Here is a 24,155-nt window from a genome sequence, read left to right on the forward strand (position 1 = left end):
TACCACGCCCCATATGTTTCTTCGCGTACTAATGCAACAAGTGTTGTGCCAACCATTACATTTTCCCCAGATTGCATCTCATCGTTAATCGACAATGTTAAACTTACATCGTCAGCCGGCGTGGATAACATTGATTCGAAACTGCTAATGAATACTAAACATGTCACCGCGGTTTTCCTGCGTTTGCTGTTCTCGCAGTCACTCTCACATGGTGAAATGCCATATGACTGGAAAGTGAGGATTGTTGTTCCTATCTACAAAGCAGGTGAAAAGAATTGTCCACTTAATTATCGCCCCATTTCATTAACGAGTGTGCCTTGTAAGCTCATGGAACACGTCATGTACACAGAAATCATGAAGTTTCTTGGCTCGAACAAATACTTTCATTCTTCACAGCATGGGTTCCGCAAAGGTTTTTCGTGCGAAACACAAGTGGCCATTTTCCTGCATGATATTCGCACCAACTTGGATTCTAACCTTCAAACAGACGCGATATTCTAGATTTCGCAAAAGCGTTCGACAAATTACCACACCAACGTCTACTACTGAACCTTTCTGTTGCGAACATTAGCCAAGACATTTTGCGTTGGATTGAAGCGTTCCTGACAAACCGATCTCAATAATAATAATAATAATAATAATAATAATAATAATAATAATAATAATAATAATAATAATAATAATAATAATAATAATAATAATAATAATAATAATAACAATATCTGGGGTTTAACGTCCCAAAACCACGATATGATTATGAGAGACGCCGTAGTGGAGGGCTCCGGAAATTTCGACCACCTGGGGTTATTTAACGTGCACCCAAATCTAAGTACACGAGCCTCAAACATTTTCGCCTCCATCGAAAATGCAGCCGCCGCGGCCGGGATTCGATCCCGCGACCTTCGGGCTCTTTTCAATATACATCAATTACCTACCTCTGCACGTGTCTTGCAACGTTTGTTTGTTCGCAGACGACTGCGTCATTTATCGAACAATTACTAACACATCAAATCAAGACTTGGTTCAGGAGGACATTAACTGTCTACAGCAATGGTGCAACCATTGGTTAATGAAACTTAATCCTAACGAATGCAAACTGATGGCATTTTCTCGTTGGCGCGATCCATTTCCTTACCAATACGCAATCAAGAACATTCCCGCGTGTACTGCGCAGCCTTACAAGTACCTAGGTGTTACTATATCGAACGACTTATCCTGACGCGCACACGTCACTAACATCATTTCATCGGCTAACAAATAACTCGGTTTTCCCAAGCGTCATCTAAAACGCGCCCCCAAACCGGTTAAACTACTGGCCTACCAGTCAATAGTCCGACCGAAACTGGAATATGCATCCGCCATGTGGAATCCACACCAAACATATCTCATCAACGCACTCGAAGCTGTTCAAAACCACGTTGCAAGGTTTATCCATTCTAATTACTCATATGACGTGAGCATATCTTACTCAAAGAAAGGATTGAATTTGCATACCCTTTGTACACGCCGGCGCACTGAAACCCTTTCACTTTTCCACAAGATTTATCGCACCTCGATTAATCAACCACCCTATATCCTTCCCATAGCCCGAAGATCTCGTCGCACACGACACACTTTTCAAGTGGGCCGTCCTCGCATGCGCACTGTTACCTTTCCCGCCTCATTCTTTTGCCATGCCGCTGCAGATTGGAACAACCTGCCCCACCAAATCGCTGCCATCACTTGCCCGTGTACGTTTACGGAGAGTGTCACTGAGCACTTTTCGCAATGAAAGTGACTTGCGTTAACACACTTATATACTCGTGCAATTTTAGTTTCTATTATTTAGGTCTATGTATTTGTGCTGACGTATGTAACACTTTAGCTCATGTATTTTCTTTCGTTTTTCGTGTTCAGTTTTGTATTATGCAAATTATTTACCAATGTATTCCCACCCCTTACGTAATACCCCCATCAAGGGGTCTTTAAGGTAATAAAGTGAAGTGAAGTGAAGTGAAGTGAAGCGGCTCCTAGAAATCTAGCCTTGCAAGCACTGCCGCTCGTACGCCTGTTCGCCATTTATCGCGAACACAACGATGATGTTTCGACATACATATAAGACCTCCTCAGGAGAGGACGAAGCATACCACTTTTCTAAAGGAAAACAAAACTTAACCGACGATTAACAGGTTCGCATGATAAAGAAGTAATGTTTCAGCAGAACATATTTTTTTTTAACTTGAACTGAATCAGACGGCAGCGGCAATTTACATCGTGTGGAAGTTTTTGCTCGTTTGTATTGAAGAATTCAACAATAAAACCTTCAGTTTAGCGTCAGCGCTGGTTGTGTGTGTGTGTGTGACGATCTTTCCATCTGTCCTGCTTTTTGCGCGCCTTTGTATATTGAAACAAAGTGCAGCTGATGGACGGAGGCGGCTTCACCACTTCAACAGCTCTCTCCACAAGAGCTGACGAAGCTGACGTGTCAGGTGCCACGTCAGCTTCGGCGGAAGCACCATACACTTCTTTTTTAACCGTCCAGCGTTTCTCTGGTGGATGTGTGTTGTCTTCTGCATTATACAAGCACAGATACATCAACTAGTGACTTGTCCATGGCAGTTGACTAACTGATTTCGCTTAACGTTGCCATAGACGCTCTTCGCTGTTACACTAAATATACAGACACATAAACTCAATTTAGTGCGCACCAAACAGAGCAGCAGAGAAGTAAAAGCGCATCGCTGCGCTGCTTCGCCGCAACGCTTCCTCTCAGACGCTTCCGAAAGCGGACTTCCTGCGTGGCTTTTCAAGAGGGCGGCAAACCGGCAGTCGGGTCTTCTCCATGTTTACTTTTGTCGTTGCTATAAGGCGCGAAATTGCAAAGTGTTTGCTGCTGTAACTCGGGCGGGTAAGCGGGACGCAAGCTTTGCAAACAGGAGCGAGGACTGCCACCGTCGCGTTATTCATAGAAAGGCCAGTCGCTTCCTGCGAACGCGAAAGTCCACTTTTGCAGTTCAAAAGCTCCGGCTTGAAAAATAAGCTGCAGTACTGCTGGATAAGCTGCTGGCGAAGCGCACACGCAGTGCTTACACGGGGTGGTCGCTGCCTCTCCGTGTCACTGCCTTTTCAGCTGTTCCTGGGTTCTATGCTAAGTCCAGAGAGAGAGGGTAAAGGAAGCGTGCTACTTTAAAACGTCAACGTCGATTGGTCCTACGTAGGCAGAAACAGACTGCAGCGAGTTTTAGATCCCGCAACACCTGCTTTGTTGGTGTGTCGTCACTTTTATTTTGTCTGTTTCTTTGTTTTTTGTTTGCGTGTATGTTTGTCCGTGTGCGTGAGTGCGCGTGCGCCAGTGTGTGTGTGAGAGAGATAAATAGTGAGTGAACGTGCGTGCGTGCGCACGTGCGTCAGTGAATACGCTTATTCGCTGGCTTAGTTCGTCACGTGCTTTTGCATAGCTGCTGCGTGTGGCCGTACCAAGCAAAGCGCCTTGCCCCACTCGTTAAAAACGATATAAGACGTACACATGTGCGAAATTTGTTCCGTATACTGTTTGCGGCGGCAGATGGCTGCAATATGTCGGCAAGTATAAACTGCCACCTCCGCTCTCGTCCGGGCTTTATGTATGTAATGTGGTTTTATTTGGAAAGTGTCGATTAGGCCTATCTCTTTTGTCTATTTCGCTGGCTTACTCTTTAGCGATGATTTCGGAACAGCGGCAGTAGCCGAACTTCGCACACTGTCGCAATTGGCATAAACAACCAGTTCGTTCGTTCACATGCTCAATGTGTCCATTGTTATAGTGAGACAACGTGTTTTCACGGTGTATTAACGTTTTTTTTTTCCTTTAATACTGCGACGGGACAGGCAAAGGTCAAAGTGCGCATGACTGTGCCATGGTTGGTGCAAGTGCCAGTTATACACCATGCTGGCAAAGATCACGCTAAACTAAAACAGTACTCCTGTAAACACATTAACGCACCTTAAGTCGAACATGTTTATGGGCGAAAATGGAGTACTCACCACTGTTTGACTTCTTTCTCGGAAACTGCAAAAGGATAGAGAAAGCAGCTTGTTAAGACATGCTTTTAGGTGACAACAATGCAAAGAAGCAGGAAAATCAGAAATGCTGAGCACTAGTATAGACAGACGCAGCTTTAATAATTAGGTTAGGCAGTTTTTGACAGCGCCCGGCTGATTATAATCCATCAAGTTGAACCGCAACGCGCATGCAGCATACTTTGGATACAAAGTGCGAAGAAAACATCTTACGAGCGTTATGTTCACAGTGCAAAGTTAAACTACGGACCAGTCCAGTTTCTAAATGTGCACTTTGAAAGAGACGATTAACTGATTTATTCACAGAAACATTGAGAATGCAATCGCAAGCTGGAAAGAAACGACTCTTCCAAGATAACTTTGGCTCTCTGATTTCACTTAAGGCTGCCGATCAACAAAACAGTACTTCATTACTCTTAAGGATTTAACGTAAAATATAATGATGACTAAACAACGGAAAGATGTGTATACTGAATCTTCCGTTTTGTACCATGCATGTATAAATGGGTAATATCCTGTTAAAATCATGGCCGGAAGAACACATTCGGAAACACAATTTTCCTTTGCGCCCGCTCGTTTCATGAAAGCAAATAATAAAGTCGCGCCGTATAAACATAGGTTACGCAGGGACCGTACAAACTGTAACCCAAGAACTGCAGTATGTGCACACATGACGTTACACATCCTAAATTTAAGATTCCAACTTCAAAGACCGTGCCGCAGTCGTCCTGTATGAAATGTAGAGCTAACGTCGTCTTTCGCAAACAGCGTATGTCGAGGAACCGTCCCCTTGCCCGAAGAAAAACAACCGGCGCGCGTTTTAACAAATCAGATTCTGAAGTTTTATACGCCTCAAAGCCGGGATCTGGCTGCGTCGTGTATGAAATTAGATTTAGCGACGTGTCACATATTATAACCTGCAACAACGAAGGACAGGAACTCAGTGGTGCTATTTCCAGACTCGCGGACCTCTGTTTAACTGAGCAAACACCGCGCACGGAAAACGAACAAATGCAGTAGTATACTCTTTCCACGCAGTTATGGGTGTGCGAAAGAGACTGACGAAGACAATGAGGCACTTTAGCTACTGCAAAAAAAAAAAGGAAAGAAAGAGAGAGATTGCATCGAACGGCCCATTCTTGTTAGACGCAATGGTACGAAGTCAACAGATCATAGACTAAGAAAGCCCAGACGGCGCAATTTGTAGTTTTTAATTAAAGTGCTGTAACTACGAGATTGCAGGGCTATTATGAGAACGCCGTTCCTGTGTGTGCGTCTTTGCCATTTTTATTTTATCTCTCAATGTCACCCTTCTGACCCTTATTTCCCCACTCCTGTGCAGGGTAGCAAACCGGTTACTAGCATCTGGTTAACCTCTCTGCCTTTCCTCCTCATCTCTCTCTCCCTCTCTCAACTGTATTACCACGAATAAAGGATGCGCCGGGTCGTGGTAACATTCGCTTTGAAGTTCGCAGCTAAATCGTCACATCGCGTGTCTGCGGATGCGTCCATGAGATTCCGAGATTCACGGATGACATTAGGATACGCAGCAGCCGCAAGTTACACAAGAAAGCCATTGCTGACTTTGACAGTCATCTAGCATGGCCCTTGCCGAAACATTTTTTCCCTAATTTATCGGACGATCACGACAATTCACACTTGCGGAGGCAGCGACAAAATGCCTCTCCTCAGAACAACCTCGATTCCTCAATAATTTTCGGGTGGATGGAGGTGACACGCCGGTCGTTACGAATACACTTATATGACGAGCAAATTAAAATTCTTCTTGCTGTCCACCCACGCAGCTCAGCGTTCTTGGAGCGATCGTCGCAAACAACATGTGTGTATTGAGCTTCGAAATTTCAGCATTAGCATGCACACGTGCGTCTCGCTAGTTTGCTGCTGCTGCTGCTGCTACTACTACTACTACTACTACTACTACTACTACTACTGCTACTGCTGCTGCTGCTGCTACTGCTACTGCTGCTGCTCCTACTACTACTACTACTACTACTACTACTACTACTACTACCACCACTATCACTACTAATAATAATCATAATAATAGACGCAAAAGAAAACCAAATAACGAAGGAGAGAGAGAGAAAAAAAGAAAGGACCACTACACAGCAGCACAACCCAACAGGTGCCATGTTTTCCAGGAGACACCGACTCAGTTTTAAACTTCGCTGCGCTTTCTTTCCTTCGATCAGGAAAGCTTGTTAGATCGTAAATTCGGATAACGTTAAACCCGGCTTCAAATCCACGAAGATAAGAAAAAGAAATCAGGAACGGGCGAAAGACGAGAAGCTCTCGGGAAAGCGATGCGCGCGCAGGGGCTTTTCACCGGATCCAGGAGAGGTATACACCGGTTCCTATAGACTCGAGGCGAACACGTTAAACCTAGAAATTTATAAAATGAAATTAAAGGGAACAAAAGCGACATTGTTTATAGTGCCAGCCGGTACGAGGCTTACAAAGCCCTCTTTTTTACGAGCCCGTGCAGACTCCGTTCCTCGGTGCAGCGCAGGCGACAACACGGGAGCGCACAATGCTGTTTTGCTCGTCTTAAAAGCGTGCTGCACCGCGGAAGCTGCAAGCACCGCGCATACCGACAGATAACGCTGCACCGTAGATAGACGGCGGCCAACATTCGTGTCTTTGCCCATCGCGATATCTAAAGTCGCGTACTTCGAAGTACCGACCTGCTGCCTGCTGCGTATACTAACCGCACCAATTGCCACGACTTCGCGTGTCCATAGCCGTAACCGCGCTTACACTGCATGTAGCTTGGACGTCACTGCATCATTGTGACGAGAGAACGCAAAAAAAGAGAGCGCGCTCTGAAAGACCAACGACGCGAGGAGGCGGTGAGCGGAAGCACTGTCGTGTAGTCGGCGACGCTTTGAATAAAGACACAAAACCCGTAGGAAACTATACGAGCGAGATCTCTGCAGACGACACCGCCTGCGCTGCTCTCCCCTAAAGTCTCACGCATGGGAGCGGCTTGGTTGTTGTAGCCGAGAGACGAACGTAAAAGCGAAGAAGGATGTTCGTGGGGAAGGAGCTCCGGCGTACCGTTATCTGGCCTTTTGTACTTTCAAAACTCACGTCGCTTGCTCACTGTAACATGTAAGGCTCGTACATGCATGCCTTTGCTCACGCTGAACGAGACTTGAATGTTAGACAGCCTAGTTGAGCGCTTCTAACACCTTTGATCCTGCCATACTCGGTCGGTGTTCCATCTTCTCCTTTGTTAAAATGCAAGCTTATAATAAATGTTGGGGTTTTCTTTAAAAAAAAACACTATATGATTATGAGGGACGCCGTAGTAGAGGGCTCTGGAAATTTTGATTACCTGGGGTTTTTTAACGCGCACCTAAAGCTAATCACACGCTCCTATAGCATTCCACCTCCATCAAAATGCAGCAGCCGCGGCCTGGATTCGACCCCGCGATCTTCGGGTCAACAGTCAAGCACTATAACCAATAGACCACCGCAGCGGTTCAATACGCAATCTTAATTTCGGACCAGACGAAGTGTCGTAACAGTGTTGATGTTGATGAGGGGCTTTTTAAAGAGGAAGTGTCGAACAAAACTAAACGGAACCGAAATATTTCTTTTTGTGTCTAGGCAAAACTCCCCGCTACGAACTGGTTTATGACATAAGAAAGAAAAGAGTTCACCATAAAACGGCGTTCAGTGTGCATCAGACGTTTCGGCATTCATAACGAGCGTTGTTCATCAAACAAACTGAGGAATTTATCGGCTTACCTTTTTGTACGGTGTTACTCCCTTTTTTTTTGTTAAATGAATTTAAGTTCCACCTGAGCGAACTTCCTCCCCAAACCATCAATTTCGTTATATATTTTAAGTTAAGTGTAAATCGTAAACACTGCCGTCACCACGCAAGGTGAGTGAATGATGATGGTGGGTTGTGGCTGATAAACAAATCAAAGGAAAATTAATTGGGAAGGTGCTATAATGCGTAAGGTCAGGGGCGCAGCCAAAAATTTCCTCGATGAGTGGGGAGGGTGTGAGTCCGACCCCCTTTATGTGTTTCGTGCGTGTGTTTTTATGTGTGCGCGTACACATACAGATACAAAAAGTAAAAAAGAACGTCGTAGGGGGGCGAGGTTGAACTCTCCCCCCCCCCCCGCCAGGCTACGACACTGTTCATGCGGAAAGTGGGGCTAGTTAGTTTTGTCTTCAAAACATTTGACGAGCGCGAATAAGAAAGGGCCGAAGAAAGTTGAACACAGGACGATCGCTGGCATCGTCCTGCGTGCATCTTTCTTCGTCCGCGCCTTATTATCGCTGGTAAAATCACGGCTTCGTCAATGCATAGGACAGGTGGCCGGTGCTTACCGAATATGCACCAAAGGAAAGAACGCGCAGTAAAGGACGGCCGATAATGAGGGTTCTATGAAATTAGACAATTTGCTGACATTCGTGGGGGTCAGCTAACGTGGGACAAGCCTGACTGGAGATCGCAGAAGGAGGTTTTTGATCCTGCAGGATGGCATAAGTTGGTCGTTGCTGCCGTTGTGGGAGACACGCGAGCACAGGAACAAAAATGTCAACTGACAAGACAGCCGCATTTAAGAAAAAGGAAAAAACAAAAACAAATAGACGCTCGGCAGTAAAGGGCTTAAACGCTGCTCTTCGCGTTGCATATGATCTTCGAACGACCGCTCACCGGTACAACTGGTAAAGCCGATTGGGTGGAGGCTTATCACACGAACAAAGAAGTCACGCTGAAAAAAAAACAGACCGCCAACAAAATAACACAGAGTGGAAAGATAAGAAAACAAGAAAACTAAAACGCTGAGTCGACGATGCCTTCCGGAAATATAGATAATATACAAACAAGAAGTTTAGAAAAGCAGCACATATTGTTCTACTATACGACACGCATAAAGTTTCGCGCGTTTCTCGACAGAGTTTCGCAACAATGGGAGGCACATTAAGAAGAAGAAAGTTGTCAAAACACTATCCCCTCTCGTTTTAAGAGGCTTTAAAAAAGAAATGAACTGGTGAGGGCGTGAGAGCAGAAAAGACTTTGAAAGCTTTGGGCTCTCGGAAAAGACAGCGAGCGCACGTCTCAACAAGTATTCCACCTCATTTCTTATATTCAGACATTGAATAACGTAGCAAGAACAGCTTACATGTCACACACACACGCGTCGCTTCTTCCTGTTCAGAAAGCAAGCAAGCAGGCTCTTACGTCACTCAACACAGAAAAAACAAACATATTTTGTTTTCATGTGGTATTACAAATAAGGGAATCGTGTCTTTGTTGTCGCTCTAGTTGTAGTCGTTCAATTTCTTCTACTTCTATTCCTTCTATTTCCATGTAGGGTGCATAGCAATATTCGAGCACATGCGTGCGTCAACATATAAGAAACCATATAAACAGGTTACATTTAGTTACACTCCTTAGTCAGAGTAAAAAAAAAATAATTAAAAGAGACACAAGAGATGAAAATGTGCATAGTACGTACTCTGGCTGTAACTGTTTCGAGCCATATAACGAGCCATATATGGAGCGTGCCATTGGCCAGGAAAGCGGGCGCTGCTGTAAATCGCTTTCGTTTCTCTCTACCAGATATTTTTGGTATACAGTATAGTTACAATGGCGCTCAAGAAGGAAAACAAATTCAACGCCATTCCTAATTAAAAAATTCTCGGACGCTTTTTCTTCCTCTAAAGATGTTTCTGCGCGAAGCCTGGCTTGCGCAGACTGGGCTTTCCCTAAGTCGCGCTTACTGTTATCGTGTAATCGCATAGCCTTTCAATGCTCAAGGCACGTTCACTAACTTACGAACTATAGTAAAAATATTCGTCCCCAAAATAAAAAAAAAGAAAAGAGTAGGCGGATTTTAAGCGTCAGGACTAAGATCTGAGTAATTAGACACGTCGTAGTGTAGCGGACTGGGGATTAATTTCTACCATCTGGGGCTTGTTCAAAAGCCATAAATCCATAATACGCTAGCTCTTCTATTTAATTAGTTCCAATTACATTTCTCGTGTTGCCGCTCAGCTGAGCCGAAACTAGCCTACAATGGTTCTACATGTCTATGGTTAGTCTACGGTGAAATTTGTTATTATAGGACTTTTTTCACGCTAATTATTATTTCTTTCCGTCAACTTTATCTACTCTGCTACTAATGCTCACTTCTTGTCCCGTTAAGACCTCGATTTCAATATTTTTGGCGACTCCTTAAGGCGCCCACGAGGCACGATGGAGACGTTTTTTGACCGAAAGACAGAATAAGTATTCAGATCCTACGTATATAAGCCAATCCCGTGTGATGTCAACAGACTACCTTAGCTCTAAAATTTATTTTTAATTAAACACATCGCGCCTCTACTTCGTCCACTAAACAGAGAAAGACCGCGAAATATGAAAAAAAAAGAAAGAAAGCAAGGAGACTGAGCACGCGTGTGCATGAGACAGCAGCGCCGTGAACAGCTCGGGGGGGGGGGGGGGGGGGGGAGGGGAGTGCGATGCTGATGACTACATTGTACACAGATATGCTCACCTCTTCGATTTCATACGCACGCCGCTCATGGTAAACGCGCACTTGCGTATGGGAGAGTCTATTCTCACCTCAACAGGTCGTGACTGAGCAGTAACGACACGTATGACGTCAGTGGTAGAGCGGCTAATCGCTGTCGACCCTGGTTAGTGATGCTGGTAAAATAGTAAGAACCGCGAATCGCCACGGCGTTGCCTACTGTACGGTGGTGGTACGACGTCGCCATACGTAACGTTTCTGCAGAGGTGACGTGACCCCGAGTTGTGGAGGTGCACGTATACTCACTCATTGCGTATGGGTACGCTAGGGAACGTGGAACTTTGTCAGCACACTCTAAGAACTGTGACTCTCTTTTTATACATTCATATGTGTAGCACCCTATTTAGAGAGGCACGTTGACCCCCTTTAGGAGAGTCGTAGAACGCACGACTTTTCAAAAGAGAGTCAATGCACGACTCTCCTAAAGAGCGTCAACTTGCCTCTCTAAAGGGAGTGCTGCACATGTGACTCCTACATGTATAAAAAGAGAGTCAAAGGACACCTTTTTTTCTTAGAGCGTGCAATGTGCGATCAGGCAGCGTCAGCAACTGCTACAAGGGCACTTACAGATATTCTTAAAAGCACAGGACTGTAGCGAAACCACTATGTGACGTGGTTATTGTATACATGCATCACTGCTTCCTCTCTCCATCATCACTCTTTCCCTTTTCCCCTGTGCAGAGTTCAGCGCACTAGCTCAGGCCGACCTCTCTACCTTCTAATAAATTATCACTATCTAGGCTCTACCGCGGGTGGAGGGAGGAAAGACCTCGAGCGGATAAGTCTCAAAGCACACTTATGACTGGTATGTGGTAACATTCCTAAAACGAGTACGTTTCGCGGAAAACGGTATTCTTAAGCTTTGCAATGTCTAACTTCGCGTGGTACGTCCAGGGCAAGGGCTCGCGTCAGTCAATCCACAACGAGGTGCGCGCTGCAGGGAAGTGAGGAGTGTGACCTCGCCCATTTCACGCCTCTGGTCCATTCGTGAAGCTCTCGTGTTAAACTGGCATCGCGCAGGACGATCAGGAGCGGGCAACGTGGGGAACGCCTTTGTTTCGTTCTCTGTTTGAGTCGGATGGCGCCACCCGGAGTTTTTTTTGGCTGTAGTGTCAGAATTTGGCGAAATGGAGCTACAGCGGATATAGCACCGGCTTTAGCTGAGGTACACGAAGAAATCGCCTAGTTTTCTTCAGAATTCAAGTGATGGAAGAAACGTTCTACGACTATGCCGTTTCCCACTACACGGGAAATGGTTGGATATATCCAAAGAAAGAAAGAAAGAAAGAAAGAAAGAAAGAAAGAAAGAAAGAAAGAAAGAAAGAAAGAAAGAAAGAAAGAAAGAAAGAAAGAAAGAAAGAAAGAAAGAAAGAAAGAAAGAAAGAAAGAAAGAAAGAAAGAAAGAAAGAAAGAAGAGATCGCGGCCGAATGACACTAAGGAAATGGGGTTAGCGTTTCTGCAATTCCCAAGCCCGCGGACACAATTGCCTGCAACGTGACCCCCCTCCTTCTTTCCCGAATAAAGCTCGCACGACAGTCTATAGCACGAAGTACAGAAAGCAGAGAGAAACGAATAAGTAAGAAAAAAATACAGCGGTTTCGTTTATGAGCCGCAAAGTTTTATGACGCGTACTATAAACACTGCACTTCATTCTTCTTTTTTTTTTTGCAATTGACGCTCAAGAAGGCCTCGCCAGTGATGTGAAAGTCGAGGGAAGTTATAGCATCACCTCGTTTCATCGATCTGGTCCTCTTTTGCCGTTCATTTTCGAAGTGAACTGAAATTCGTTCGCAGAAGTTGCACCTTAGCTATACTACCCCAAATCGTCAGCTCTAACGAAAATAGAATGCAAATATCCGCCCGTATACCTCACAATCCAATATGTACGTATATACAATTTCAGGGAGCGTACATCCACGGCTGCTAGAGCGCTTTTTCGTCCCTCTTCGACGTAATCGCATTTACTTGCATCCTGTATGGGGCAGTGGCCAAACAGGCATCTGGTAAATAACAGACGTGAGCTTGTGTAAACACGGGCATCGCACGAAAAGCACGGAACGTCGGGGGGCCATACCTTCGTTTATACGTATACGTATTCATGGTGAGCGCTCTCTTTCCTTTAAGTATTCATGCCGGTGGGCTTCCGTGGCGATTAATTATTCGTAGTTGAGTGCACGTTTAGGAGAAAACTATTCCTTTCACGCGTAAGGGAACGCGCGCCTCGGCAGAGCTATACAATGCCAACAACACTTATTACGAGAAATGATTATCAAACTTTCTGATGTCATGACGAACGTCGTAATAAATTCTATACGGATGTAGCTACCTTCAGAGATGACAGGTCTCTTTAGGCGAAAGGTCCGTGCCCCGCTGCGTGTTTACCTTTATTTGTTGACGCAAAACACCATCGGGGAATCCCACACGCACGTATGACGAAGGTAAATAAATACACCCTGATAAACTGTCTCTGTTTCCCTTTCATGCCACAGCAGAGATAACTGCGATATTCTTGTTCACATCGCTTTGTTTAGTTTTGTTCTTTCGTTTATCATTTTATCATCTTTCTACTGATAGCTCCTTCTAGAACCAAAATCCCGTTTTCAAACACGTATAGGTGACGGCGGTGGGTGAGCTTGCTCCGATCGCCAAACCCTGCGCGTCTGTTCGCGTGACACTGTCAATGAATTGATTGTTAATTCGACTGTGTGTTTGTGTACGTGCATTCGCTTTAATTCGTGCTCATTTCTTTATGATTTAAATTTAAATGTGATATGATATTGTTATATTGTTTCTGAACCTTATACCCTAAGTACGATGTGAGCCCTGTATACTCACATCGTACTTATTTATTGTACTTTTGATTGTTCCTTTGAATGTATGTACATATTTTCGAACAGTGTTCCCACCCTGCCATGATCTTTCAAATGAAAGGTCGCAGTGTTTATAAATAAATAAATAAAAAAATCACGCCATATCCACGGAATGAATGATGATAAGTGGGCGAAGCTCGAGAGGGGGAGATCATCGGTAAACCGTAACTCTCCCGTGAAAGTTAGCCCATTACATCATTAGAAAGACGTAAGACTTTGCGTATCATATACAAAATCAACTTTTATTTTGTTCTTCTTCGTTTGTTCTTTCGTTTCTTCGTTTGTTCTTTTCCATTTCGTCGTTGTCATGGCGGCTGGATTGCGAGGTCCCTTCGTTATGACGGCTTTATGGTTCGTGAAATGAAGCGAGAGAGGTTCTTGTACTGGCTGCAGTGGGAAGTTTGCAAACACTAAGTCTATGCACGTCCCTCGTATCGTGGTAGGTTGCATATGGATACATCTGAGTGCGTATTTGGAAAGCATGTGCTGCACGATCCATTCATTGGCAATGAGGTCCACGTTGAAGTCCCCAACCAGCTCAAACGGACGGTTCTTGTACTTGTTGTCGTAGTCACGTAACGCAGCGTCTATAAACGACTTGACGTCCCCGATAGACAGGTTGGATGCGAGGTACACGGTCATGACGGCGACTAGCAGACGGCGACTGAATCGGTGGACCGGTGTTTCGACGCGTGGTGGCAATTCCGGGCTCAATTGTCGGCTCCGCGATGGAGTGCCAAGCATGAAGCTTACTCCGCACCCCCATCAGTGTAACGACGTGGGATCGACGAGGACACGGAGCACGACAAGCTCGCTTTATCGATCAGAGAAAGAACTGCAACGTCTTCTTCGTCCCTGCGCTGGGCCAAGAACACTCGCGCTGCTTTGTTGCCATCACCACTGGCACATACGCGCGGCATAGGCGGTCACGTACGAGCTAGGAGGGACAGACCCACGGCTTTAGGAGCTTCGCCCCTAAAAAATAACATATCAGATTTGCAATAATATGTGTTTATGTGTGCTTGGAGTTTTCGATCATTTCGCCCTCGCGCTGCCAATTGCTAGCTTTCTAGTTAATTTAGTAGAGCGATCACCCCGGAAAGGCGTTGGTCCCGGGTTCGATTGCCGGACCGGGAAGAGTTTTTCGGCAACTAAGAAGCTTTCTTTCTGAGAAATCCGTATGGGTTTCCGCGTGGCTTTGTGCTACAAACGGGTGATTGTCGATTTCCCTTTCTCAACCCTCCCGCCACCTTGCGGGATTCCGCAGTTCAGATTTTCAATATATGTTTCCTCCTACTAATACATGTTTAAATGACCCTGTAATGTTGCTCTGCAGCTGTTACTTAAGGCTTTCGTCTTTATTGGCTGTTCACACACACACACACACACACACACACACACACACACACACACACACACACACACACACACACACACACACACACACACACACACACACACACACACACACACACACACACACACACACGTGCGCGCGCGCGAGGACTGAGCCACTACCATGCACTGATGTAGGCTAAAGGAAGGTGAAAAATGCGGAGAGAATTTCGCCCTCTGTACGGACGCACTTACAAAATGAAGCATTCATCATTCATGCTCATGACAACTGGACATACAGGCTTGTGCATCTCATGAAACACCCTTCCGCCTTTGCAGATCGCACACGCATAATAATGAAGAGAGAGATATGAAGGAGAGACAGGCAAACTTACGTGTGCCTTGCCCTAACACCGAAGTAGCTGGAACGTCCATGCATTTCTTTGTCCATTTTGGGATTCAGTATCTAGAATCTGAGGTCATCCTGAACTGAACCTTCGCTTCAAGTGCATACAACTTGCGAAAGCGCCGGTCTCAATTCGTAATGTGAAATGCTTACCGTAAAGTTACTAAGTCAGAAGTTTATGAGAGATTTTGTTAATTACTTGATTATATATTTCGAATTTTCATGCTTGTCCGCCACTTTGAGTAACCGAACTCAAGGACTGCAATTGCGCTCTGTGTTACAGGCATTTTTTTTACTCGATACAGTCAAAAAAATATAAAAAATCCTGGATGTAACTGTGCCGGAGTCTACTTTCGACTCTGCTGTTTTCACTCAGTCGCTCATGACGATGGTTTTGTAAGAAAGCCAAAAGTGAAAGTGACCCCTGCGAATCAGTGACCTTTGCCGCCTCGCATCTGTATGTTCCGAGAGTGCACTAGAGTCGTGACATTCAAAGCAAAATCACTGGCGCAGCAGTCCGGTCTATAAAACTTAGGGCAGTATTTCGTAGTTCGGGCAATATGCGTGAACGAAGGCGTGTTCCAAATGACAGCGCTTAATGAATCGTGTGCGAGAGACTGCAAAGTTAAAGAAAAAAATTATCCCCCCCCCCCCCCCGGTCGTCGCTGATAGTTCAACGCCCAAACCATGAAAAAGCTACAGCAGCAGCCTTTAAATAAGTACAGCGAGCTGACCTCCGAATGAAGCAGCGACCGCCCACAGCTTCCTTTAAAATTCGCCCTCTTGCTATGTAACGTCCGCGCGCAATTGAAAAGCAAGCACCCTTAGATATCCAGAGCGGCAGTTTCAATAAATCTAAGCAAAAGTAATTCACCCAGAATCTCTCCAACTTCATATCTTTCTTCGATACTCTTGGCCTTGTCGCAATTCGCTCGCCAAGACCGGAATCTTTGATTTTACACATACATGGCGCACTCAGAGGGGGAAAGTCAAACATCAAAGAAGCGGCGCTTTCCATTCTTTCTTTTTTTTTTCTCTCTCTCTCTTTAGATGCCTGTCACGGGCTGCGCCGTCTTAAGCTGCGTAAAAAAATAAAGACGGTACAAACCGGGTTGCGATACAAAAGCGCTTGAAGCACTGAGCTCACAGAGGAAGCAGTTGAAAGGCCGTCGACTGCTGACGGCTTTGGCGAGACCCGCAGCGTCAACGAAGACCCGGCTCGCAAAGTGTACGCGAGGGAAAGCAAGCCAAAACCGCCGAGGCCCCAATAAAGGCAGTCAAGCATCACGCGTCGCATAGGGGCTCCGGGTAGGCTGAGTTATACCGTGAGCACGCGCGCGCACACGCGTACAGGGCGCATGCACATGCGCGCACGCGAAAAGCGCGGTAACTCCTCGGAGAACCGCGCGATTCGCTCGTTGTATGTATGTACAACTCTTCAGAGGCCACCACAAACGCGCGGTTCCTTTCGCTGGGTTCTTAACCTCGCCTTACGCAATAAAGCAGCGTAGCTTTTCCTTTTTCTTCATTTACTGCGCTTGCGTCCACTTGCTCGCTGGTGTGCGTGTCGTCGCGCGCCCACGCACTAGGGGGCGAAGCAGACGAAAAGAAGAGGGACGTCCGAGCCGTTATTCAAGGCGCTGAGATGAGTTACATAAAGCTGTCACTGGGCGCGTCGGCGGCAGCGGCGCCTCGAACGACGAGCGAACGATTCGCTGCGGTGGCTGCAAGCGAGGCAGTTTTCCTTCGACGATGCCCTGCAGCATAGGCCGCAGTATGGGCACGTTGACGGGCCGATCACGCAACGCGGTATACGAGTAGATCAAGGCAACCGTGTGCGCACGTTGCAGCAGCGGCAGTCAGATAGATATGAGAGAACTCTCGTCTTCTATAACGAAATCGACTGGGAGTTTTCTCGCAATCGACAGCCAGAAATACGATATCTTTCTGCTACTCGAGTGCGTTGCAATGGAAATGAGAAATGCACTAAGCTTATAATTAAACACGTCTATCGCACGTGTCAACACATTTCAGATAGATAGATAGATAGATAGATAGATAGATAGATAGATAGATAGATAGATAGATAGATAGATAGATAGATAGATAGATAGATAGATAGATAGATAGATAGATAGATAGATAGATAGATAGATAGATAGATAGATAGATAGATAGATAGATAGATAGATAGATAGATAGATAGATAGATAGATAGATAGATAGATGTTACTGTCATCCCTGTCCGATCATTCCAGCATACGAATATCCCCTCGTCACATGTGTACGCAAGCTAACAAGCACGTACAGTCGACTACAAAATAAAGCGGACCACGAAAGCACGAGCCGTAATGGCCTGTATGCACCACCTGATGGTGATCCACCTGCTGTCGAGAGCCTTGTTTGGGCGGATGCATGGCTTTTTGTGTTCGTATGCATCGCTTCTGCAAGGGACTCGCAGATTATCACAATCATGGTGCAAGAGGCTGTCGCTATTCTGTGTAAGGAGCATTGGGAACGTTGGAGTCTTAGTTCATTCCTCCAACGTTCGTTTACACCTCTTGCGCCAAGACTGTGATTACCTGCGAGCCGCTGGTGGAAACGAAAACCTGACATGTTTGCGAGCATAAAAAGCCGCGCGTGCGCCCTGGCAAGACTCTCGACAGCAGATGGATCACCATCAGATGGAGCAGACAGGCCATTTTGGCACGTGTTTCATGGTCCATTTTATTTTGTGGTCGACTGCCCGTACAGATACCTTAAAAAAATATTGCGCTGCTCTTGCGTATGCGTTATAAGGAACTCATCGGTAAGAGAGAAAAAACAAAAACAAACACGAAGAGTGTTGAGCTTCCCTGCAAATGAAGTGCACTGCTTAGATCTGAGAATTGCTTTGCGAACTTTTTTTCCCCCTTAGTCTACGGTATGCGTACAAAGTAAGGCCCTTTCTTCAGGCTTGCACGAAGCGTGGGAGAGAGTTCGGGAGCGCTGTTTTCAATTTGGAGGTCGCATACTGCAGCCAAAAATACTGCGGCCTGGACAACATTACGCCTACAGTCTATTTGAGAGGCTCGTTAATATGATTTGTTTACACCACGGTCTGCAGTTTACACGTCACTCACTGTCCCGGTGAAATAATATAAACGAAGCCAGTCAAAACAATGTGCGAAAGCAGTGCAGAAGAGCGGCGGAAGAGCGAGTAGTCTCCTCTCCAAGTGGGAAATGCCGTTCACAAAAATGAAGACGACTCAAATTAACACTGACCACATTTTTTTTCTTGTTCTCAAAGGGACATTATTCGCATGTCTTTACGAAAATGTTTACGCCAACCCATAGCAGTGCGCAGTGTTCAGAAATAGAGGGGGGGGGGGGGGAGTTTCACCACAGCGCCACCCTTCCCCCTCCCCCCTTATCGGTCTTGTCAGAAAGAAAAAGAAATGCTAAGCATAGGGCGCAAGAATCAAAATCAAGCGATGACGTGCGTCTCACAATGGCCTGTCTTTGGTCCTCAGCATTATCGGCCGCCATTATCATCAAAAACTAGCATGGTCATAGCACTGCACCTTAAACAATGACGGGGGGGGGGGGGGGCTGATCCGACCGAGGAAAGGTATGGGGCAGAGTTGGCGCCCCCTTAGACGTCCATGGGGGTGGAGGGAGGAGGGAGGGCGACACCCCCAATGTGTGCACGCCTATGCGCCAACCTGTACTATACACGAGAGAGTACAAGCCTTATTGCGCATAAACCCTCAGACCATCGATCACGTCTCCACTTCCCGTTTCTTATACGGAAGAAATTATGATTTGTCATATAATTTGCCAAATAATTGACGCTAAAATGAAAACGTTTTCTTCCTATCCCAACTGCCAGAGACTGTCGTCGCTTTTGAGTGAGCTACATAGCGGACCAGCCTATACTGCATTACTGCGTGTCACGAGCCCACTTTGAACTACCGGCGCTACCAAACAAGTCACTGTAGACTCCAAACGTCACGAAGGCGCATATGCGTGGAGCTCAACGGCGAGGAGACATGTGCCACGCCCCACCATCGAGGTCATGACGCGTTCTCACCATCACTTTGCGAATATGCCCTGAAATATGCACGTAATACAGCGCGTGTCTGTTTCGGTACCCCATAACAAGGCGCACACGGTAACAGTGCGGCTCTATCGGACAGAGACCGTGCGAGAGAACGGGCAGAGCCTTTTGCGTGACATACGCGAGAGGTGAGAGCGGAGAGCTGCGGCAGAGTGGAGCGAAATCAGGGACTCTCATACAGGACACAGGCGGGCGATTACGACGAATAACGTGCCACCCGGCCAATCGAGCGCACTTGCCGCAGCGAAGTGTTTCGCCAGCGAGCGTGCGATCGCATCCAATTACTTGGCAGGGAGCGTAATCGGGTTTATCCCGTAAAATTGGAAAATGCCACGCACGCGACCGACCAGCGCTAATCCTCGCAGAAATGCTAAGACCGTTGGCCGGCGCTGGGAGGGGGTGGCATGAATGCGATGGCGTTATACGCCGCGCAAGGGACTATATGTGTATGCGTATCCACGACGACGCCAGCGCGAGTTGTGAGTTCTAACGACCTTGAACTAACGCGTGCCAGGGCCGCGTGCACGGGGGCCCAATTGATAAGACTGGTCATACGGATGAGGGCGACGGAGGACGGTCGCGATTGTAGAATGGCGACCATGCTCATTTAGGGTAGCGTCCGCGAGACGCTGAAGTTCGTGCTCGTGTCACGTTCCTTCTTTCTTTCGTTTTTTTTTTCTTATTTACAGCCGCCATGCATCCGCATGGCAGCGAGGAGTTTCCGACGCTCGTTTCTGCCACAACGACGTCGACATGGCGGTCTGCATTCCATCATTCAAACACATAAGTGGGCTTCCTGCGTCACGATTACCACTGTGTGCCGTAACGTCAGCGCCAACAAAATTTATTCGGTGGGTTGGCTCGGGTGTTCATTTCATTACAGGCAATCCGGGCCAGCAACTGCTCCACCTATTCGAAATTGCTATCAATCAAATTTCGTGACCTCTTTCGCACTGTTCTCGTTGCTTCGGGCACCACTATCCCTTGTGAAATAGTATGTATGTATGTATGTATGTATGTATGTATGTATGTATGTATGTATGTATGTATGTATGTATGTATGTATGTATGTATGTATGTATGTATGTATGTATGTATGTATGTATGTATGTATGTATGTATGTATGTATGTATGTATGTATGTATGTATGTATGTATGTATGTATGTGCGTGTGCGTGCGTGCGTAGACACCAGCCAGGACTCGGTCTTGGCGAAGACTGTAAGTACGCGCATTTGAGGCCGATGCAGTACACTTCAAGGGCCTGAGAAAACGTAGCGCATGTTCCCTCTCAGCTAATTAGAGCGGAGAAGCGCTCTTCCTTGATTCAAGCTCCCGTTTCAAGTTAGCCCGCTGCATACGCGTGCTTGGGCATAAAGCCGTACGTAGCATATAATAAAAAGAACCACGCATACAATGAGTCGCAAAGATGGCCAACTGTCCTTATACAGAATATTCGACGACATATATAATTACGAGCCGATACAAAGTACGCGAAGAAACAGGAGGCACGTGCGCTCTGAGGCGGCAACAAATAGAAAGGAAAATTACATTTCACTGACGTTTGCTAATTAACGTAAACCTGAAAGTCCTTCGGCGAGGGTAATAGAGTGTGATGATATCGGTGAGGAAAAAAATACTTATACATATACGCAGCATGACGGCGGCGACGGCGACGGCAAAAATCAGCCGAGACTGTCCATATAATTGCTATCGCAATAAAAACTCGCAGGGTTCGTTATGGATCCGCCTCAGTTGACTCGAAGGCGAAAGCCATCTTCTTTTTTGTCCAAGTCGATGTACTGAACCCCTCGCGCCCCCCTCCGATAGCTGTCTGCAACTAACGTGGTTTTCCAATGCTTCCAGGATCGGAGGCATCGTAAGCTTTCTGCACTTCGCCTTGTTTTGCACTGCCTCCGGGATCGGCCCGCATCTGACCAAGCAATGATGTCATATGATGACGTCACCATCTAACGTCACGTTATGTGAAATCAGGTGGACGTCATGATGACGCTATAACGACGTCACAAATTTTGGCGATCTGTAACGTCATCATGTGATCATGATTTCTTGCATCACTCGTGTTGACGCCGCCGACGCGGGACGCCGACGCAGGACGCGGCTCAATTATCGCGTGCGTTTGATGAGACATCTAAGGCTTTCGCCTTAATAACTACTTCGGTAAAAAAAAGGCGCTAAAAACACATAAGATAGCAATGTCTTTCGCACACAGTAGGAAAGCAGTGTTGAATCAAAGAGCTTGACCCCGAAAACAGCACTTTGTTACGCCCGTGAAGTGACATTCGTGCGAATTTCGCCTTCCTGAGCAGTTTGCTCAGAGCACAACTGAAAGCTCCACACGGCATCAACGATGTATCTCGGTGTTTCCGAGCTATTCCAGTATGTAGTCATATCGCCTTGAGAGTGTCTGAGCCGGCATCGCCTAAAACATTGTACGTTACATGACATCAGCAGAGGCATTCGCGGTCATATTTGTCTATATCGTGCAACACGGAAAAGCCGCAGACGTCGAGCCGATGCAAAGAGTCATGCGGTGTTTATTTTTACTGGTGGTATCGAATGCAAAGGGCTAATGTTGCAACTTGGATTTAAAAAAGAAAGTGCCGGAGAGCGGAGGGGGGTTTCGAGAAGTCCGTCACCGCTCACCAATACGGTTCCCCTATGAGCGGCGAACTTTACGGCTTTTTTTAGTCGAAGTCGGCAATCGAACCCGTGACATGCTCGTGTTCCACACCGGCTTTATGCGAGCATATGCTTCGCTGAACATCTCATTTGTATTACTGGCGAGAAAGTGGAATCAGACTTCCAAGTTGCGCGGCAGCAGAGCATGCTCAAGTCTTAACTCGAAAAAAGATGGGCTGTTTTCCATCCCATTATGCCGTAACGCGCGAGGTGAAATGGCAGAGAGAGACAGAAAAAAAGTGGGAGTTCTTGGGAGAGGAAAATATAAAAAAAGAAAAAAAAACTGTAGGAAAAGAGGTTGGAGGTTTACCAGAGCTCCTCGTGAAGTTTAGAAAACGCCCCCTCCCTTTCACTGCGATCTCCCTATTCATTTAAGTATTGCGGATCCTCGCTTGCTGATCGCGCACGCGCTCAGATCTGGACTGGTTTGCAGTTTTCTTTATTACTACTATTGTCTTCACGCCTCATTTCATTAGCGAATGTGAGCTTTGCCTTCGCCTTTTGGTAATTAGACACACCGCACGCACACAGTCAAGAAAAAGCGGCGCGGTTAGCCAGCCAGCAGCTGGAGCTGCCGAGGCTGTCCGCGATCGCGCATAATTACTATCGAGCAATCATGTAAATTACTACGTTTAATTTCTTTTTCTTTCTTTTTTGTTCCAGGAAAAGTGCCTGAGAACTTGGGTGCGTGAGTGATATTATGCACAACTTTGAAGCGCACACAGGAGCGCTGAACGTTCGCGCCGCGCGTGGGTTCATGAGTGAAATGATGTTGATGCGGCGAGTATCCCCGGCTCCCGCTATATACACACGTATATGGTGTTGTTACACGGTATTGTGATGAGACGTCGTTTGGGAAACTTCGCACTTTGCATGCGCTCGGAAAAGCCGGCACAACGAAAAAAAAAAAAAAGAGACGAGCCTGTCAGACGCAGTTACAGTTTTTTTTTTTTCTCGGAATAATCGAGCTTTTTCAGAGCCCAGCGCGCGGACCCCGAGATAAGAAGTCTCTCGGCAAAACATTTGCACCATAGTTTTTCTCCTTTTTTTTACACTTTAACCCTCGTCACAGAAACGAAGATGAGATGATATTGCTTTCGTCGCGGACGCTCCACGGCGGCTTTGGCATAGCCGCTATATAACTAAAGCTGAAGAGCGGCACTTAGCGAAGCTAAAACCTGTTACGTTAGCCGCTTCACGCAGGATAACCAAGAGCGCGTTTAGGGGTTGGTTTGGTTGATTCGAATACATAGATGACATCACGTCGGAATTGCGTCATCACTTTTATACTGTTGCGCACGGCAACATTGGTGATGGATGCCTTGAAAACTAGCGATGAATATACGACGGTTACGTTAAGTGTGCCTGTGTGCACATCCTAGCGGATCCCACACGACGGTGAAAGTTGATGCTAACGCGGCTAACATTGACACATATCACTGGGGCAAATAGCACCGAGCCTGTTTATTAAAATCAAGTGCTATTTTTTCTATTGCAGTCTAGCGTCATAGATAGAACCGCTTGATTTGTCTTTCTTTTTCTTCATAAGAGCATCTATTTCTCGGTTACGTTTGTAACGTTTGTAACGACTCAGGTTCTATCAACCTCTACTCTGGGTGTTTTCTTTTTGTTTTGTTTTATCTTAACCACTGACCAGTTAACCAGTTAATAATTCTATCCAATTTGAATCCCAGCACCTCGTGGACGCCTTCTACGGATCTTGCTGGGCGATTATGCAGCCGTGTACTACACCTCGGAAATACAGTGGTTAGTTAGGGTGATCGCCTGCTGACCCGAAAGTCGCGGGTTCGATCCCGGTAGTGGCGGTCGCATTTCCATGCAGGCGAAATGCTAGATGCCCGTGTACTGTGCGATGTCAGTGCGCGTTAAAGAAGACCAGGTGGTCGAAATTTCCGGAGCCCTCCACTACGGTGTGCCTCATAATCATATCATGGTTTTGGCACGGAAAACCCCAGGTGGTAATATTATTATTATTATTATTATTGTTTTTTTCTTTTCTTTTCTCGTGCGCCAGTACAAAGACCTTACGGTTGTTGCTGGGCACATTAAATAAACGTTTGATTATTATTATTATTATTATTATTATTATTATTATTATTATT

General features: G+C 46.2%; 1 protein-coding gene across 1 annotated transcript in view; it reads right to left on the reverse strand.

Moving 5' to 3' along the window:
* Nucleotides 1-24,155, reverse strand: part of LOC119379584 (frequenin-1) — a 281,957-nt gene that overhangs the window by 116,014 nt on the left and 141,788 nt on the right. Inside the window, exon 2 of the mRNA XM_037648888.2 lies at nucleotides 4,003-4,027. Coding sequence (XP_037504816.1) covers nucleotides 4,003-4,027 — 25 coding nt within the window. The remainder of the gene's footprint in view (nucleotides 1-4,002; nucleotides 4,028-24,155) is intronic.

This window comes from Rhipicephalus sanguineus, chromosome 1, assembly GCF_013339695.2.
Source record: "Rhipicephalus sanguineus isolate Rsan-2018 chromosome 1, BIME_Rsan_1.4, whole genome shotgun sequence".
NCBI classification, from domain to species: Eukaryota; Metazoa; Arthropoda; class Arachnida; order Ixodida; family Ixodidae; genus Rhipicephalus; species Rhipicephalus sanguineus.